At 54.0% G+C, this 19,503-nt stretch overlaps 1 protein-coding gene across 4 annotated transcripts in view; it reads left to right on the top strand.

The window, feature by feature from the left end:
• The window catches only part of ABR (ABR activator of RhoGEF and GTPase), a 178,360-nt gene that overhangs the window by 37,805 nt on the left and 121,052 nt on the right, over positions 1-19,503 (top strand). The window contains exon 1 of one of the 4 annotated variants that reach the window (XM_067714644.1): positions 1,897-2,272. The exons of 1 other annotated variant lie outside the window; for it this stretch is intronic. Coding sequence is in view for 1 of the 3 variants with exons in the window: in XM_067714641.1 (XP_067570742.1) it covers positions 7,846-7,906 (61 nt within the window). In the remaining 2 variants the exon portion in view is untranslated. Of the gene's footprint in view, positions 1-1,896; positions 2,371-7,273; positions 7,907-19,503 lie in introns of those variants that run through there. 2 more of the 4 variants (XM_067714643.1, XM_067714641.1) reach the window with 2 other exon arrangements.

Raw genomic sequence — 19,503 nt, 5'->3', positions numbered from 1 at the left:
GTACTCCCGCATTCTAAGGTCTTAGTGACCAGGAGCATCTTTGGTCATTCATTCATTCATTTACTTATTCGTTCATTGAAACCACTATTTCAAGATGCCAGGGGTACAGTGGTGAACAAGAGAGATGAGGTTCATACCTTCTCGGAGCTCTCAGTCTAGCAGAGGAGACAGGCATTAGGTGATTTACTAGAGCACTGAGTCATCTGAAATGCAGGCCTCCCCGGTCTGGTGGTTAGGGACAGCTTCCTAGCAGAAGTGATATTTACGATTAGAGGGAAGATAGGAGGTATCTGGGCAGAGTTGGATAGAGCATTTTAGCCAGAGATGTCGTCCTGTTCAAAAGTTCCGAAAAAGCAACAGAGAACCGGGAGAAGAATGTGCCAGATGAAGATGAGAGGAGGGGAGGGGCCAGGCCACAGGGCCTTGTGTGCCACTAAAAGGGTGTGGTCTTTATTCTGACAGCAATGGGAAGTGTTCTCTAGTTGCTGTTTGATGCTGGAAAACTTCTTCCCCCAACTGATCGTTCTAGCCATGATGTCAGCCTCATGAGCCTACGACTTCTCAGACCAACAGGCCCAGCTCAGCTGTGACCACTGTGTGGCTTCCACTGACCACTGCAGACGGTGTTTCATTCTTTTCCACTCTTCCTTCATTAGAACATATGTCACGTGTGTTGGTTTCTCATGTCAGCCAGTGGCACCAGACAGTGTTCATGAAACTGAGCTGACCAGCCCAGATCAGGATGCGGTGAGCTTGGGGAAGGAGAAATTAGGACTCACCGGGTTTCACGATCAGTACTTGAAAGTGCCTTATGTGAAAGATGGGTGTCACGGGACAGTTTGGAGACAGAGAGCAAAGCTAGGTTGAGTCATCCATGTGGGAAGGAAGGCAGGGTGGCCCCTTGGGGGAAGGAGGGGCCGGTCTTCTGTGATTTCTTCTCAGAGACCATCTGCTGCTTCCTAACGGTCTGAGTCAGGCTGCCAGCCTGTCTGCCTTTCCCATCTAAGGGTCATAACAGCCCAACGCACACTGGGTGCAAGTGTGTGCCTGGCTTTGGGGGAGGGGCAGCCAGGGGCACTGGCGTTCCTTGTGAAGGGGGCCTTGGCCAGATCACTCCCTCTCTCCACCTCTAAGGTTATAAAGGTAAAACTTAGGGAGGACGCCAAAGGCAGAATGATGGGGAAAAGAAGAACGGTGGTGTGTGTGTGTGTGTGTGTGTGTGTGTGTGTGTGTGGTTGCTAAGGAACAAGCCGCTATTCCTCCTAACCATGTACTGTTCTTAACACTGTTGGCATTTGGGGACAGACCTTCTTTGGGATACTTCTGCATACTGCAGGACATTTTAACATCTCTGGCTTTAAAATGCTCCGACACATTTTCAAATATACTTCCTGGTGGGGCAATACAAACTAGCCCTCTCCTAATTGAGAACTACTGTTCCAGTGTTTATGGGAACAGGATACATACAGGCCTTATGTCCTGCAGATGGCCAGCAGGAAGACTTGATAAGTCCTCTAATTTCAGAATATCTTAGAGAAGCTTTGGTCCAGTGGGATGGTTATTCTTCCCAGGCCACTCATGGGGGCTCCTGCTGTCTCCTGACCCCAAAGGGAGTTCCTCCTGACTTCTGTAGCCTCATTGCTCACAGTGGTAACCCAAAAGCCCAGAGCAAGATCCGGTGGACGAAGCTGAGATTTTGGTGCAGGTATTTCCAGGCCTCTTGGCTGGACTGTGTCCAGGGTGGCAGGACTGTGTCCAGGGTGGCTGAGATGCTGCTCTGTTGGACCACCAGATGGCGCTTGGGAGTCCCCGTTGTCTGCCGCAGGACCACTGGTGGCTGGAGTGACTGCAGAGGGAACTCCTCTTAAAGAGGCCTGGTCCTTAAAGAGACAGGGCCACACACCATGAACTTGAACGGTAACCCCAGAGCGAGACTCCACTGATGACAAGCACCACTGGCTAGGCTCCGATGCTCCTTTGTCCTCCCCTTCTTGAATGCTGAGCCACCACCTCTTGGAGCTGGTCTCCTTGACAGCCAGCCCTCAGCCCCTGCAGCCACTCCTGGGCCTGACAGGGACAGGGCCAGCCTGGCGGGTGGCGTCAGAGCTCGTGGCAGAGCAGCGCAGGGCTGGGAGGCACCTGCAGAACTCTGGCTGAGAGAGCAAGAAGCACAGCCAGCTTCAGGGGAATGGTGACCACGGGAGGGCAGAGGGCCAGCCTGTGAGCTCTGGCCCCAGAGAGACATGCCTTTGCTTCACTTGGAGCTGATAAGGTTGGAGCCATTGAACTTTGTCTCTGGGTTTTGGGGACTTGTAGAATCCTTCTGTCTCTTCTGCTTGCCTCTTTCCAAATGCTGATGGGGATGCTGTGGTAAGTAAATCAGGCAGGGGGCTCCAGACCCTACTGTCGAGCCCTCTAATCTGCTCTCGGAAACCTCGCATGTTGACCTCTCGGTGGAACGATCCGAGCCCTGTCGGGTGAGGGCCACTTTAGCTGGGGCGTGGCCCGAGACCCTCCTGAAATTGCAGCTTGCTTAGTGTACTCTAAGGCAGCTACTCTTCCGGGGATGCTGGACTCACTGTGGCCCTAGCCATGGGAGTGGGGCTTCAGCACAGCCCCCGAGAAATATGTGGGTGTCTGTGGGGAGCTTCACAGCTACAGGGACCTGGATGTCACCGTGCTTCTCCCGACCAGGGTGCCGAGGGAGGCAACAAGGAGGTGAATGTAATCCTTTGGTTTACATCTTGCCATGACTCTTACATCTCTCCCGTGACTCAAGCTGACGCAAAACTTTGGAAGAGAAATGAACAGCGAGGAGGGCTTCCAGTAAGCCTGTGCTGCCTGTAGATCTCGCTGTCTGCTGGAAAAGTGAGGAGCCTCGGAAGAGACGGGAAGGAAGAGGGCAAAGGACAGACTGTTAGGCCAGAACTTCCCACTTAGAGGTGACCCAGGAGAGGCCTGGGGAATTCTCTTCTTTCCAGGCCCAAGGGGTGAGGGTGAATCTTAGAAGAGTAGATGCTGATTTACTGTACAGAGGTTAAAGGAAATGAAGCAAGGAGCCAGAAACAGGCCAATCCGGGGTCTGCCAGGGCAGATAGGAAGCCTGGAGGTCATCTCCCTGCTCCACCTGGGTGCCCACCTAGAGATGTGAAAACTGAGGCTGGAAAGTGGGGTTTGGCGGGGACTAGAGTTCAGGAAATCGTCATCGGATCGATTGCAGCTAGCTTGTCTCCAGGGTCCTGTGCCCTGTTGTAGTAGATGCGGTTTTCTTTGGGAACCAGTTCTCTTTCTGCTTAATCATTGGTGGCTCTGGGGGGTTCTGGAATTGCCTTCCTCCTGTAGCTCCAATTCCATCCTCCCTGAGTCTATAACTTCATTCTGTTTATTCATTTATTCCCTCATTGCAGCCCCGTACAGAGATTACACATGTGGACTCCGGATTCAGAATCTCGGTTCATTTCCAAGTATCACCACCTGCTAGCTGGCCAATAGCATAGCCTTCCTGCTTCTGCAGGACGGAATGGAGAGACTAGTAGTGCCTATCTCATTGGTTCATTATGAGGACTAAGAAAGGTGGTCTATGTGAAGCAGGGCCTGGCACTCAGGAAGCACTCCATCAAAGTTAGCCGTCATTAGTTTTATTTATTCAGCATGTATTATTGAAGGCCGATCTATGGGGCTTTTGGCAGAATGCTGGTCTGGGGGCGCAGTGTAGTAACGGCTGCCTTGGAGGTCTACCTGCTTCATTCATCCACGGGGCTGAGTGCAGTGAAAAAAGATGCAGTCCCAGCTTTTAAAGAGCTGATCTGCCAGAAAGGGTGCCAACGGGTTTTTGACTATCACAGTCTGATTTTGTTTTTGTTTTTGTTTTTTTGGCTGCACCGTACGGCATGCAGGATCTTAGTTCCCTGACCAGGGATGGAACCCGTGCCCCCTGCAGTGGAAGCGAGGAGTCCTAACCACTGGACCGCCAGGGAAGTCCCTTGTTTTTGTGAATTTGAATGCGGAGCCCGCCGCCACCCCACCCCTGACCACCTGTACCTCCAGCCTGCTCACGCTGGTGCTCTCTGTGGGACTCAGAGTGGGAAGAGGTGAATGGACATCCTCTTCATCAACAGTGACCCCTGCAGGGACTCCCAGGGGCCTTCCTGTTGTGCACAGTGGAGCTGAGCTGCTAACAGCAAGGAGGGAAGAACAATGGAGATACCCAGTTTTGTTTCTAAGCATGGTCACCCTTTTCCCATTGGAGAGGGAGTGAGTAGCACAGCCCTGGGGATTAAGGGCAAGGCCGCTGACCTTCAGGATGGGATATATCTTCTTCCCACTCGGCCCCTCATCATCAGCCCAGTGCTCCCAGCAACCTACCCTTAAATCCCCCTTAAATCTGGTGGTGAGGCAGGAGCAGGCCCGTTGCTATGGGAAGCAGGGAGCCAGGACAGACTGAGTGCACAGGCCAGAGGGGAAGGAGGAACGTGTTCACCCAAAAGGCTAGACAGCAAATGGTTAGCGCAGACTTGGAGGACGAGGTGTGATGGGTGCTGATTCAGTGCCTTGGGGTGCACGGGCAGGTCCACACTTAGCTGAATCAGGGTGGCCTGTCCACGGAACGTCCCCCTGCTGCTCTGACAGATGCGGGTTGCTGGCAGAGCACTTCACCTTTGGCACAAGGCGAATGAGAATGACTCTTGCAACTCCTTCCTTCCTAGGATGTGGTATTGGGTCTCCCCCCACCTCCTCTCCACCCTCAGTGCCAGGAATCTGGAGGTTTCTGTCCTGGTCTCATATCACCCTGGTGCTTCCACACACTTGTCTCTATAGCCAAGGTTAGATGTTAATGTCTAACGTTTGTGATGTTAGTGTCTATTGGAAGCCATCCAATATAGGCATCAAGGGATCTTGAAGTAACTGCCCTTTCCTGGGACATATGTGTGAGACAGTTGTATGGAGATGGAAGAGGATTGGGAGAGTTTTCTAGAAGGTGGTCTCTAACCCACGGACCCGCGAAGATTTCCAGGGACCTTCGCCATCCTGCTTTCAACCCTGACAGTGGAGGCAGCATGCATGGCATTTTAGCTACACGAGTAGACTGCCAGGGTTCAAGTCTCAGCCCTCCACTTACTGTCTGGACAGGTTACTTAGCTGACCAGTGCCCCAGTTTGCTCATCTGGAAAATGGAAGGAGCTGAGCTAACAGGGAGGTTGTCATGTAAACAAAGCCTTAAGATCCAAGCCAGGTCCACTGCAGGCGTTCTCTGTTAAGTATTAGAAGTGTTCCTCCTTATTTTCCTCCAAGATCCCTCTCCCCTCTCCCCTCTATTTTGTTCTGGATTGGGAGGTCCAGGACAGGCTTGGACAGAAGGTAGAAAAAAGCAAACTATGGCAGTGTTAAGGAGAGCAACTGTTAACATTTTAGTCTGAAAATAGCTTGTTCCAGCCTTTGTAGATAAAAATGTAAAATGTATGCAAATGTATGTGACTCGCGCAGAAACATACATCCGTGGCCTCCTCGCAGTCAGTGCCAGATGTGGCCATCAGGCGGCGTGCAGAGAGGGCCCAGGCTGCCTTGGTGGAGATGGGGGTCCTTGGGGAGGGGGCAGTGCTGCTGCTTCCCCGGGCGGGGCTCCTGCTTGCACCTTTCTTCTGGCTTCTGTGCCTCCCGTGTGGCAAGAAGAGAGGCCCTGGGCCCCTCTCTGCTCCTCCATCTCACTGTCCTCCCTCTGGTTCCTCCAGGAGCCCGTTTGCTTCCTCTCCCATCCTGGCTCTATTTCTGGAGCATCTCATTGGAGATGCACGCCCCCCTCTCTGCCAAGCTCCAGGTGCCTGCTTGCTTGGTCCTCCCAGTCTTGTGTGCAAGTCAGAGACGGTGGGAGGGTGACAGCTGAGCAGGGAGACCCACAAGATCCAGAGCCTGAGCCAGGAGGCCCGGGGTGCTAGAGAGCCAAGTGGATGCAGTGAGGGGACAGTGTCACCTCTAGGTTGAAAAACACCCACGCAGCCACCTATGGAGGCTTTTCACTCCCCAGAGCATCTTCCCCTGCAACTCCCAGGGGCTCACCCAGCCTGCTGTGAGCCTAGTGGCCACCACCTCCCCTTGGGCAGTTCTGGAGGCCGCTCCCTAAGCGGCTGCAGGGGCTGGGTGCAGGCTTCCTGTCAGCATCATGGGTGAGGGTCTGCTTCTCCGCTTAAGAACAAGGTCTGAAACTAATATAATATTGCATGTCAACTATACTTCGATTAAATTTTTTCTTTTTTAAGAAGAACTAGATCTGTGGTTGTTTGAGATGATGAGCCCCCCCCCCCCAAATGCTCTGGAGATGCTGACAACACTGCCCCCTATAGAGGCCAGGGTGCGCTTTGCCTTGTAACCCTGTCCATTGACCTGGGTCCCATGAAGTCTTTGCCCTTAAAGCTGCTTGGACATGAGGGGTGGGAGGGTCTGGTCCATTATCAGAAACCTCACTATCTGAGGGAAAAGCAGGGTAAATGGTCCAGGGCAGGGTTCCCTCGTGAGCCCGCTGCCTCCCTTCCCTTGGGTTCAGGAAAGGAGATTTAGCCCCACTGCCCTGGACCACCCTAGCCTGACCCTCCCTCCTCTCCAGTCCCTTCTCCAGGGTCCTTTGTTCCAAGGAGGCCTGTAGGACCAAACCTGCAGCCAAGTTGCCTTGGGTCACTTAGAACGTGCACCCAGGGCACAGGTATAAAACTCCCCACTCCAACCTCTTCACAGCTTTTGGGGGGCGGGGGGGGGGGGCCGGTCTTAGAAGGAATTTGGTTTCTAAAGGTCTGTTCTCAAAGGCATCTTGACCCCAGCCTTCCCTCAGCTTGTGATTAGGCATGCATGGTGTCTCTCCTTACAGGGGCTGTGGCTGGGATCCCCAGAGAAGGCTCCTGGAGGGAACCCAGCGGAGACCCTGGGGTCTCTCCTGTAACCCAGTTTATCCTCCACAGCCCCTCGACGAACCCCGGCCTCCCGCCTTTCTCCAGCCGCCGCCCGCTGGTGTGTAGGGCAGGAACCGCCCGGCCTTTGGGTCAAGGGTGTTTAAATAGATGAGGCACTGTTAAGGTTTGGAAGGAAAGAGTCCTAGGGCAGCCAAGAATTCCCGCGGGCGGGCAGGACGTTAACCCCGTCAGCGCCGCTCCCCAGGCTTGCCTAGGGGAGGGGCCTGGGAGCCTCACTGGCCCCTGAAACTGCGCTTAGAGATCCTGGGGTGGCAGGTGATGTCACCCCTGCGGGCTCGTAGGTCTCCCCGCGGCACCTAGTCAGCGGGTTGCCAGAATTTGGCCGAGCCCAGCGAGGGGAGGAAGAGGAGCCTGGGCCTGCGCCGCAGCCCGGAGACCCCCCGCGGGCCACTCCTCCGTCACCGGCTGGAGCGCCTCTCGCGTGGGGACCCCGGCTGCTCCCCACACCCCTACCCGGCTCTGGAGGCGTGCTGCGGGGAGGGGGCGCGGGAGCCTCGCGCCGATTGGTCGCGGCCCCCGCCCCCCCCGCCCCTGGGCGCCGTGCAGCCCCGGAGAAGTTGCTAGTTGGCGGGCGGGCTGCGGGGCCGCCGCTCCGGGATCCGCAGCGGGGCTCGCGGCGGTCGCAGGGGCCGGAAGGGCTCCCGGGGGCGCTCGCCGGCCCTCGCCCGCCCTCCCCTCCTCCCGGGCAGCTCCGGCTCGGTCCTCCCTGCTACCTGTTTCCCCGCCTCCCCCGGCTTCCACCCCGCGCTCGGCAACTTCGGCCTCTGGGGCTGGCCGCCCGCCCGCCGCCCGCGCCCTCCCTCCTTTGTTGTGCGATGAGGGTCGGGTTTCCGATCTGACGGAGCCGCCGCCGCCGCCGCCGCCGCCGCCGCGCGGAGCCGCGGGCATGGAGCCGCTCAGCCACCGGGGCCTGCCGCGCCTCTCCTGGATCGACACCCTCTACAGCAGTACGTGTGCGCTCGGGCAGGGGAGGCCAGGCGGGAAGGGGCCCCGGCACCCCGCGCTGCGCCTGGACGGCCCCGAGGCCCGCGATGCGGGGCTTCTCTGGGGAGCCCCGCGCGGACTAGGGGCTGCGGGCACGGCCGCCCAGGTGCCCGGCGGGCCGGCAGGCGGGCGAGCGGCGTAGGGTCCCGCGATCGGCCGCGGATGGGGTCCCCAGAGTGGACTTCAACCCGGAGGGGGTGCGCAGTGGACCGACGGGGCCAGGAGAGCTGTGTCACCCCTCTCCCACCTGTTGTGTAACCGAGCACTCCCCAACCCTGGGGAAGAGGGGAGAGCTCTTGTAGGGTGCTGCCTCCGCTCCTCGACTGGCTTGTCCTTCTGCCCACGTTGAAGCAGAAAGGCCATTTTTGGTAAAGTCCTTGGCGCCTGAGTTTGCCACCTCAGGGACATCCTGAGGCCAGTGTGTTTCGGGGTGGGGGTGGGGTCGTGTGGTAAGGGAGACTGTAGGTGCACATCTCTGTGGGGGCCATTTGGATTCAGGACCTGAAAACCCCCAGCTCAGCAGTACTTCCTGCCGGGCTCAGCATCACCCGCACTTTCCCCCTCCCTCCCCCTCTCCCCTCCTTCCACACCCCTCAAAAAAGAAAAAACACTAACCTCGGCGGCGTCTCCACCCCCTCGCTCCCAAATCTGCCGCGATCACGTGATTGCCCTTGCACTGCCGCTGGGGATGTGTAACTGACCACTCGTACCTTCCGGGGGCTTGCGCCCAGCCTTCAGCGCCCGGACCCCGACCCCGACCCCGACTCCGACTCCGACTCCGACTCCGACTTGCTTAGGTGGCTAAAGCACTGCATTTCTCCCACCCCTCCCTTGAGACACCTTCCCCTAGCTTTCAGTGGTACAGGAAGAGGGTCCTGATAACCCCTGAAGAAGATAGTAAGTGGATTTCACCCTCCCTGATCGGTTCAGTGGGACCCTCCCACTCTCTCTTGCTAGGTCTCCTAGCCCAGAGTCCTGAGGCAGGGGCAGGGGTTGGGGGAGATAGGTGGAGCCAGGTTCTGGTTCTGGACCCTGGATGCCATGGGACAAGGACATTTTTAAGGGTCAACCTGGCTCGAATTCCTTGGTAACAGTCTTACGGTGGGCGGAGTGGACAAGGTGATGCCTTGAACCCCAAAGGCTTGCCCTGGAGGCTCCTCAGTACTCAGTACCCAACCTCTGACCTCTGTATCCCCTTGGGTCCCCACCATTCCGCATACCTTTTTCTTCTCCCTCTTCTCCCTTCATCCTTTTTCCTTTCCTTTCCTCCTCCCCACCCCATCCCCATCCTTTTCCCTTTCCTTTCCTCCGCCTCCCCCCCCCGCCCCAGCTCTCCTTGTGATGGTTCATTCTGCTTTGGTTTTTCAACATCAAAGGGACAAAGCTGGATCCCCTGGGTGTCGGTCCCCCGCCAAGCCCAGCCACTCCATCTGCTCCTTCCCCTGCAGAGGCCAGCATCGTTGGGTGAAGGTCAGGGCCCACGGTTGCTGTGTGGTGTGTGTGCACGTGTGTTTGCCTGAATGGGGCACACATCTGTTCAGAGCCCTGCTGCAGATCAGCTCTGACCCGAAGGAAGGATTAGTGACCTTCTCTTAGCTGTGCTCTTGCAAATAACAGTCATAACAATGCCTCATATTCACATGCAGCTTATGTTCCTGAATATTTCTGACTCTTTGCAAAACCCAGTACTGCTTTCCCTATTTCCCAGAGCATAGAATCCTATGGAAACCTGTCTCTGGCTTTCTCTTCATTGCCTTAAAGAAGACTCCCCCACCTGATCATCTGATCATTTCCAAGTTTTCCTACCACCCCCAACCCACCCCAACACCTAACCCCACACACAAACACAACCTGGAGCAAAGGAGCAAAATTGCCTGAGGGTGCTTTGAAAATTTCCCACTGGAGGAAGGTGGGATTGGAAAAGGGAATTAGATGGAGGCCTTCTTTGAGGGGTGCCTGTTTATCAGCCCTGACTCAGGCAGGCTGGCATCTGAGCTGTCTACCCTTATGCTGCTGCCCTAGCCTCTGGGCTCCTGGGGCAGCCTGGATGGAGGGGAGGGGGCACACCAACTTGGCAGCCATGTGAGGAGGAGTCCTTGCCTCCTTCTTCCAAACAGCTGATTGGAGAGCCGTAGAATGAGGCTTCCTGGGGAGGTGCTGTGCAGTCATGTTTGGGCTGTTAGCCATAAATTTTCCTCTTGACAAGAGCCTAAATTAAAACAAATACCCAAGCTGTCATTTGCCTGGCAGCATGGTTTTTGTGCCTCCCAGAGGAAGTTCCTCTGCCTCTCAGGAAGCTCTCTGCTCACAAGGTTCACAGGGTGGCAAGTCCCCACAAAAGCCAAGTCCATCAGGAATTGTAAAGGGGATGTACCCAGGGCACAGGGTAGCCCGTGTACTTCTTAGGGATGTGAATGACCCAGTGACAGAGGCTCCTTCTAAGCGCTGCTCCAGGTGGCAGTGATAGTAGCATCTCCTGAGGACCTACCATACGCCGGCACTGTGCTAGGCACTCCATCCGGGCTCTCCATACCTCACAACTCTGCAGGATAGGTAGTCTTATCTCCCTTTTACAGGAAGAGAGGCTGAATAGGCTAAAATCATTACCCAAGGTCACATGACTGGTAAGTGACAAAGCTCGGATTTAGATCATACCCTAGGATGGCGAGGAAGACCCTGAGTGTCACCTAGATATGCCTGAACTTATTCAAGGTCTTGGAATGTCATGGAATGGGGGACCTCTGTCAGAGTTCTCCCCAAAATGGTCCAGCGGGGTAAGTGGTCTGAATGACTGAGCCTAACTTGCCTCTGTGTCTCTTGGAGGAACTGAGGGCTGGCCCTGGAGCCAGGGCAGGGGTGGCTGAGGCTCTGTCTAATTTCACTGAGGCTGGTGATTCTCTACACCTAAGATGCCAGGCTGACAACCAGCCCCTCCCCTCACACGTCTTACCTTTGTAGCTGTCGGCTCAATCTTTCTGGCTTTAGCATATGTGCACGCTTCGGCTGCAGGCTCATGGTCACTTGATAAGGGGTGAACCTCAGACCCCCTCTTTCGCCTACAGTAGAAGTCCTGAAGGTCTGTAGTGATGGAGATCTGTCTGACTCAAGGAGATGGGCTGGCTCCCAGCTGCCCGTGTGACCTGGGACTGATTGGAGCACGGCCTTTGCCCCCGGTAAACTAGTGTGGCGGATGAGAGTTCCGGCCACCCCGCCTCCTGTCTCTGGACCATTCATTTTCCTACATGAATGTAATAGTGTCAGCTTTGCCCGCTCAGTGCCTTGCCTAGATTCTTTCCCTGGAGCTGGTGTGTTTCTCTCTGCACGTCTTTTCTGCCTGTGTTCTTCGTCTTATCTTCTCTCTGTCTTTCTCTCACCACTGTTTCCACTAGACACCACTTTCTCTTGGTTTTCTTCTATACCACGGGATCAGGTCGGATCATACTAAGTTCTATGGAATAACAAAAACGGGAGGTGCTCTGAAACTTTCTCTGTTCCTCCGAGTAGAGACGAAATCTTTCAGGATCTGTGTAAAAGAGAACTGAGGGCTACATTTAAGGTCTCTTCCTTGGCCATTCCAGCCTCTTTTTTGTCCCAGGCAATTTAGCTCTGGCCTCAAACATGCCGACTATGGAGCCAAGTAAAACCTCTAGATATTTGGGCCTCATAGAAGACAGAACATGATCATCTGTAGTTATTAGAACCTGCCTTTGGAGCTCACTTCTGTGACCCCAAGCGACATTTCCAAGGGAAATCTCTGGTGATATTTTGATGCCCCTTACAGACTCAGTGCCCTGTCCCATGGCCAGGAAAGCATCTGGGGCTGTGGGGATACAAACCCATCTCCAGATGATCAGGAACCTGCCTCCGTTTCCCACCTTATTCCTATATTAGCTGCACCAAGGACCAAGCCACTGGCCTGACAGTCGGTGTGGATTTGATCAGGGCAACTCTCCTACCCAGGCGGCATCAGACCACTCTGAGGTGCCAGTGAACACCTGCAAATGGATGATTTCTTGTCCTGTGACAAAGCCTCCGTCACGTATGCCTGCTTGTCAACACCAGCCCATATTTGACGTGGCTGCTGGAGTCCCAGAGGTGGGCCTGGCAGAAGAATTAAGTCTCCTACTCAGAGAAATGTGATTTTTTGTTGCTGTTGTGATCGCTGCTGTTATCGTTCTTTGGGAAAAGGAAGGAATGACAGGAACATTGGTGAAGAAATAGCTAGGTGGGTAGAAGAAGCGGGGAGAGCCGGTAGGATGGACGACTTGGGGTGTTCTCTGGGTCCACGGGCAATTCTGGTACCTTCCTTACTCACACTTCTCTGTAAAGTGAGGCTACGATGTCTCCCGTGGGTGCCACGGGGATTAACTGGTTAATGTTTCTCAAGTGCTTTGAAGATGAGGAGTGCTATTGAACTGATCAACTGTCCAGCTCCTCACAGCCTCTGTCACTGAACAGGGATCCACGAAAGGCTTGCAGAGGAGTTTGGAAGGGGCTGGGAAGTGTGTGAGGGGACAGGCAGGGGCAAGAATGTTGGACCAGGTTCTCAGCTGGTGCCTAGCCCAGTGCCTTGTGCTATCATCAGCCCACAGTAATTTCCAGTTGTGTGTGTGAGTATGAGAGGGAAGAGAAAACTTCTGGGTTCTTGGTTCCTTTAACTCCTTACTCCACCAGCAAACCCCAGAAACCCGTTAGCTGGTCCATTCACAAGTTTCTGGCTGTGTGGATCTGGTAATTGTAGACCCCCCAAGGGAGTCCCACGCATTGCTAGGGCTTGTGATTATGTGATTGGAAGCCTTCCCCACACCAGTGTTGGTGCTGCAGCTGTTTGGCTCAGCTGGAGCCCTTTGGGGCAAACCAGGAGGAAGGCAGCTTCAGGACACCTGCACGTCATCTCCACGACGTCTGCCTCAGCCGGGCCCCTGGCTCTGGTAGGCTGAGGGGAATCCATGGGGGAGTTCCCACCACATTCTACCTGCAGGGGCTTGGCGCTTTCCACTGAGTACCAGGGAGAGAGGCCTGCAGGCTTACCTGTCTCCAGGGCTGGATAGGAGAGGCTGATTGTTTTGACTTGTGGCCTTGGTCTGCCCTAGCTTGCATTCCTTCTGGCAAGATATGGTCTGACGGAGCCATGGATGGCCCTGATTGGCAGTGGGAGCGTTCTGCTTGTCTCTGAAGCTTGGGGAGAACCTGATCCTGTAAATGGGGAAGAAGAAGGAAATCAGGGCAACAGGCAAACTAGAGGATGCACCCCCATAAGAGGGTTGGGGATAGACGCCCAAGCCTACTCCCTGCCCAAGGCATTTGGCAAAGAGCCCTTTGAGGTGGGGCCGGCTGCAACCGTGACCCACTGCAGATGGGACAGCCAGTTCTCTTCCCCCAGGTTCAGACCTCATTTGGGCCTCTCACTCCGTTTTCTGCCCCCTGTGCTTTATTTCTGTCTTCTCTTCCTGCCCTTCCTTCCCTACCATACTGCGGGACGAAAGACGAATGTGGATTTACTGGCCATATAGAAACTGACAGGGTCAGTGTGGTCGTCGGGAGACAGGGCGGGCTCTGTGGTGACCTAATTGGTCAGCTGCCCTTCCCCTCTTTCCTCCACCTTCACCTCTGAGGCTTCCGTGTCCCTCTAGACCACAGATAGACGTAGCAGATGTGGTCAGGCATTTTGTCAAAGGTGGGCAACGTCTCCAGGAGTTGGGCAGCTGGGAGGACTCAGGTGGGCCAATGTCGATGGAGCTCAGAGTCCTCGTCACTCCAGGCAGCATAGCTCTTGGCCTTCCTGTGGTGTCAGTGGAGCTGGTACTACCTAGAAAAGCCCCAAATTGGCTAGGGATCTGTGGGTTTACTCAGGGCTGTTGGGGAAGGATGTGGCCATAATTACCTTCATGGGATTGAAGGGCTGATCCTATTAGTGTGTTGGGCTAACCCCTTCCTCCTGGGCATTGCCTCCTGGCCAGCAGCAAGGGTTTAATGGATCAAGATTATGGAGACTGAAGATGTTATACAATTAAGCCTAGTTATTTCCCTAGCTGGGGGATAGCTACCACGGACAACGGCAATTGGTTTCCTCACTTGTGGTCACTGTTCAGGTGCAGGTTGCCCTGGGCCTAAGCAACATATAGTCCATCTTTTTGAGTGAGTTTCTCCCTTGAAGGTACAGCTTTATGAGAAAGATCCCTTTCTGAGAGGTCTGGGGTCTGGGTGGCTGTGTGCTCTATGAGATGGTACCCCTGGAGTTGTGCAGTGGGGACCTTTTAGGGAAATGTGTCTGAGCTCTGCAAAGGAGAAACCTTTGAAACCTCATCCTTGGGGCTCTCACAACCACTGGACCCAAGGAAGAGAAAGCCCGTTAGTCCAACCAAGTTCAAGGAAATTCGATTTTTCCATTTGGTCAAGGAAGAATGGCAGAAAACATAAAGTTTAACCAGTCGTACTATGTGCCAGATGCTGTGGTAGGTACTTCCTTACCTTATCCTAACAACACACCAAGGTACCTTTTATCATCCCCCTGGTCTATGGATGAGGAATCTGAAGCCCTGAGAGGTTAACTTATTGCTGAAGGTCTCCCAGTTTGAGCTGCATCGGATCTCAGATGGCTCCAACTCTGTATAGAGCCCACTCAGCTGCCCACAGCGATAATGATCTTAGCCAACATCGATGAGGACCTACTATGTGTCAGCACGGTCCCGGGCAGTGCCCGTGTGTTATCACTAATCTTCAACAGCCCCTACCTTATGAGGTAGGAAGGAATTATCTCTATTTTATAGGGAGGAAACTGGGACTCAGGGAAGTTAAGTAATTAATTCAAGGTCCTAGCGCTAGAGTACAAGCCAGGAATGGAGCACAGGGTTGGCCTGACTCGAAACCACGCTTCCTCCCACACTCCCTCGCCTTTCATGGGAGCTGGTATTTCGTGGAGATTGATTGATCCGTTCACCTCTCTAGCTAGAATGACAACTGTGGAGACTGTCTTGGCTGCCCCCGTGGTATTCGGGCAGCTCTCAGCCTCTGGGTTCCCTGTAAGTGCCCACCAGCTGGGCTGCCTCTTCCTAAGGTTGATTCCCAAGGAGCTCTCCCATGGGTACTTGGAACCCGTACCCCAGAGTTACCTCGTCCCTGGATTATTGGCAAGAGGCACTGTTTGTTAACCCCAAGATAAAGAGGAAGTAGAGAAAATAGACTCTGGGGGTAGGGATGGGGTACAGCGAAGGCCCAGTTTCCAGAGCAGAGCAGGGCAAGGGACAAGTAAGTGGGGACTAGAGGAAGAGAGGACTTGGCAGAGCTGGCACGCTGGCTCTGATCTCAGGCCTTTTAAAATTCACCCCCATAGTTTCCAAAGGAAAATAAAGAGAGCTCTCGGCCATAAATCAGGCCACTGTGCACCAAGGTCCTTTGCTGAGGCCCAGGGCCAGTTGGGCTACAGAACCAGCTTCTGCATTTGAACTCACCCACACAAAGCATGCTAATGATGGGGCGGCTCCGGTGCAGACCCAGAGTCCCCCGCCGAGAGTTCAGGCCTCTGGAGGAAGCCTGTGCCTGGGGCCTTCCTCCTTAGCAGACCCCTCTTTGGCTGGAGCCAGAAAGGCTAAAACAAGATAGGAGGGCTTGTTGCACAAAGGGTTTGCGTGTGGAGAGTTTTTGGGGTATGATAAAGGGGGTGAAAGACTGCCTTGAGCTGACAAGCGAAGCAGGAAGGTAAAAGTGGGGACGTGGGGGAGGGGAAAGGGTCCCACAACTCCCTTCTCGTCCTTTCCCTTTGCTGCTCAAGATGTCACTGGCAGCTTACTTCCTTCTCTGAGTCTGCGGGCATTTTTAGGAATTCCTGCTTGGTAGGGTGTAGGGACCCATGAACCTTCCCCTTGGCTCACTCGTCCGTTTGTAGGGGGGCTAGTGTGAAATTTCAGCTTGCGCTGGGGCCTTACGCGCTCCGGACCCCTTCCTCGACCCCCACCTTGAACCTGCTGCCCCAGTCTTCTTCCTCCTGCTGCCCTGGCGGCGTGCTCCTGCCCTCTCTGTGGGTCCAGGATGCAGCCGGCCAGAGGCTCAGCCTTGACAAGTCCATCCTTCAAGTGCCACCCTGTGCTGAACTCTATCCCCTCCCCCACCCAGAGCTTTCTGTTCTTCCTGCCCTTCCCCCAGCCTCCTTCCCCCTCTCCATCGCTGCTCTTCAAGGGAAGAGACATCTTTCAGGGAAGACCAATGAAACAGAGCTGCCCAAGCCTGGGAGGGTTCAGAGGGCCAGGAGAGCAGATCCTGTGATGGGGATCCTGTCCCTCCAAAAATGACATGTCTTCATGCTAGTGCATCTCCACACTTCTTTCTGTGCAGGTGCCTGAGTCTTTCCTCACCTCAGCGGGGCTGGGAAGCATCCGTTTAATAACTTGTGGCAGAGACTACTATTGTCAGTTCTGTCATGAGAGAGGAGCCAGAGAGCTGTGGTGGGACCTCGACACATGCTCATGGGTGGTCTGGCCAAAGGAGTCAACTCCTTCCCGTTGGAATTAAGTTAGCAGAGGCCAGGGGCACCTACCAAAGGGAGAGTGGACTGCGTGAGTGGCTTGCTAACTCTTTGGACCACAGCCCATACAGAATACAGACATTTTACATTGTAAGCCAGGACACACACAAACTGAAACAGAAGTTTGTGGGATAGTATTTACCGTTTTATCACATTTGCAATGTTCTCATAATTGTATGCTCTTCTAGTCTATTCCATTCCATTCCACTCCATTAAAAACAAACCCAAGAAGTGCTGGTCATGACCTACTACATTGATTTCATGACCTGTAATATGAAAAAAGTGGACGAGCTGATCTCAGCGGGCTCTTATGAACTGTAAGGAATAGTAATTTACCAAACTGCCGTGATTTATATCCGTGTTGTGATTTTTGCCAGATTCACACACTTCTGTTATCATGGACCTAACTGTTTTTCTTCAATTTGACTCATTGTTTTAAATATCAGTTACTTAGAAAGGAAACGAATGGAAGATCTGTATCTCTTCCAATAAATAAAAAGTTTCCTTACAAATAAACGCACTAAACACTCAACAGTGTTATTAATTCTAGTTACACACTGTTGCCCTTGGAAAGCTCTAGGTCTGAGCCTCCTATGTCTCTGTTTAAGGGAAGGAAACAGAATCGATGTTAAAGACATCTACTACCAAATAGTCGTGGGAAAGATTGAAAGGCATCAAGAAGGGAGTAATTTTCTCAACATGTGCTCTCGTGTGCTTTAATGCAGCATGGCAAGCAAGCAGGTGCTAATCAAAGGGCCCTGCGGCATCAGCATCCTCTACTTCCGTCCACCCGGAGTCCTGGGCCCCGTATTTCCTGAGATGGGAGAGGAGAGGGGAGAAGATGGTTTTTTCCTAGGACCAAATATACTAGAGCAGAGTCTCAAACTCTACTGTGCATTTTAATGGCCTGGGGATCTTGTTAAGATGCAGATTCTCATTCAGTAGGACTGGACTGAGGCCTGAGGTTCTGTATTCTAGCAAGCTCCCAGGTGATGCCAGTGCTACTGTTGACGGTCTAGGGACCACGATTTGGGTAGCAGGGCTCCAGGGTCCTTTATACCCTCTCCTAGGGGACTGACTGTGGACCCTGAACCAAGTCAGGCCCTTCTGTTTCCCAGTAAAAATAAAAATAACAAAGCAATTGATGGGACACCTAGTGGGTACCACACCTGAGCTAGTGTTCTCATGTTCGCAATCTCATTTAATTCTCAGAGTAAAGCTGTGAAAGGTTGTTAACCTCATCTTAAGGATGAGAAGAGGGAGCGGCCATTGTGATTGGTCTCTGCTGGAGACTTCACCATGGGAGGCACCCACCATGGGAGACATACCAGGTTTCCTCTGCCCACCCGCTTCCTGAGTGGCAGAAGCCCAGGCATTTGGCCTTTATGAGTTCCTCTGTCTAGACAAAACCTGTCCCGCTCCACCCCCCCACCCCCCACGCCCCATGCCCCCCACCCCCACCCCCACCCCACCCCGCCAAGGGCCAACTTTGGTGTTAATGGAGCAGAAAGCCTTAGTTGTTAATTTTCTAGTGCATCATTGAGAGGGTTAATGAGAGGCCAGCTGGTGTGCCACCCAGCCATGTGGAAGGGCCATTTTCCTTTGCATTTGGTCCACAGACATTTTGCAGACCCTGTGGCAGCTCCTGACCTGGATGGGTCAGTGGGCATCGTGTGCCGTCTTTGGGTGCAGAAACATTAGACACCCGAAGCAGGATCTTGTTCTGTCTCCTGCTCCCTGGAAAGGAAGGATGGGATGCAAATTGGATGAAGAGCTATTTCTTGCCCGGGGACCCACGGTGGCCGCCACCACAGCCAGGCCCTTGCTGCGGACACCTGAGCATCCTCAGGCCCCCTCCCTGACCTGAGACACCACTCCCCATCCAGTTGCCTGTGACTACACTAAACCTGCTTCCATCCGCCTCTCCTTTGCCCAGAAACCTTCAGTGAGGCATTTTCTTTCCACATCCAATCCAAACTGCCTTCAAGATCCCCCACGCTGGGGCACACCTCGCACTACCCATCCATTAAGATCTGCCAGCATCCCAGCACGTGCCCCCTGCTCTAGCCAGTGAGACCCTCACCGTTCCAAGCCAACCTCTGTGCTCAAGCCTCAGCTCAAGCTACCACCACCTCCAGGAAGCCCTGCGTGATTATAGCACCGGCCTTGGTGAGCACCCCAGTTCAGAACCCAGCACTTCTTGCTGGGTCACAACATTGAGTTCTTTCTTATTTATTGTTTTGTAGTGTTTACCTATGTAGGCTTTGTGCCCTGTTGTCATTTCTTCTCAGCCAGACTCTACACTCCTTAGAGGCACAAAGAAGAATAACAAAGGCTGCCATTTATAGGGGGCCAGACACTGTCCTTAAGCACTTGACAAACAATGTCCTGTTTAATCTTCAACCCCCGCTGCAGAGGGCTCAACTATTTTTATCCACTTCTAAGGATGAGGAGACTTTTTTTTTGTTTATGATCCTAGAGAGGGTAAACAGTTTTCCTAAGGTCACGCAGCCTAGGAAAAGCTGAGCTGGGCTCTAAACCCAGGTCTGTGGGATGCCGGAGGTTGTGCTTCTCACCAGAGGTGCTCAAGTGCCGGGGCCCTCGGCATGAGAACCTGGGGTTGGGCCCAGCATCTGTGTGTTTGCAAAGCTCTTCTGAACACCCTGACTCTTAACCACTGCGTGCATCTATCTCCCTTTGCCCCGAGCACGTGGGAGCTTGGAAATGCTTTGTGGTTGGTGAGCGGGTATGAAGAGAAGGATGTGCTAGGGGGCTGCGTTCTAGCACTTAGGGCCACCTAAGAGAATCACGGAGCAGGGAGGATGCAAGGAGACAGTAGAGCTGAGCACGAGGAAGGCAGAAGGGCAGTCAGAAAAGGCTACTGGAGAGGTCAAACCAGTGACCCTCTCTCCACCACAGCCGTAACTCGGCCTCACCTAGACATACGAATCAGCTGGGGCATCTTGTGAGGATGCAGATTCTGGTCCAGCAGGTCTGGGGCAGGGTCTCCTGTTTGGCGTTTCTAACAAGCCCCCAGGT

This window comes from Pseudorca crassidens, chromosome 19 (genome assembly GCF_039906515.1).
Source record: "Pseudorca crassidens isolate mPseCra1 chromosome 19, mPseCra1.hap1, whole genome shotgun sequence".
NCBI classification, from domain to species: domain Eukaryota; kingdom Metazoa; phylum Chordata; class Mammalia; order Artiodactyla; family Delphinidae; genus Pseudorca; species Pseudorca crassidens.
The sequence above is the reverse complement of the archived record's forward strand: the minus strand, read 5'-3'. Positions and strand labels throughout refer to the sequence as shown.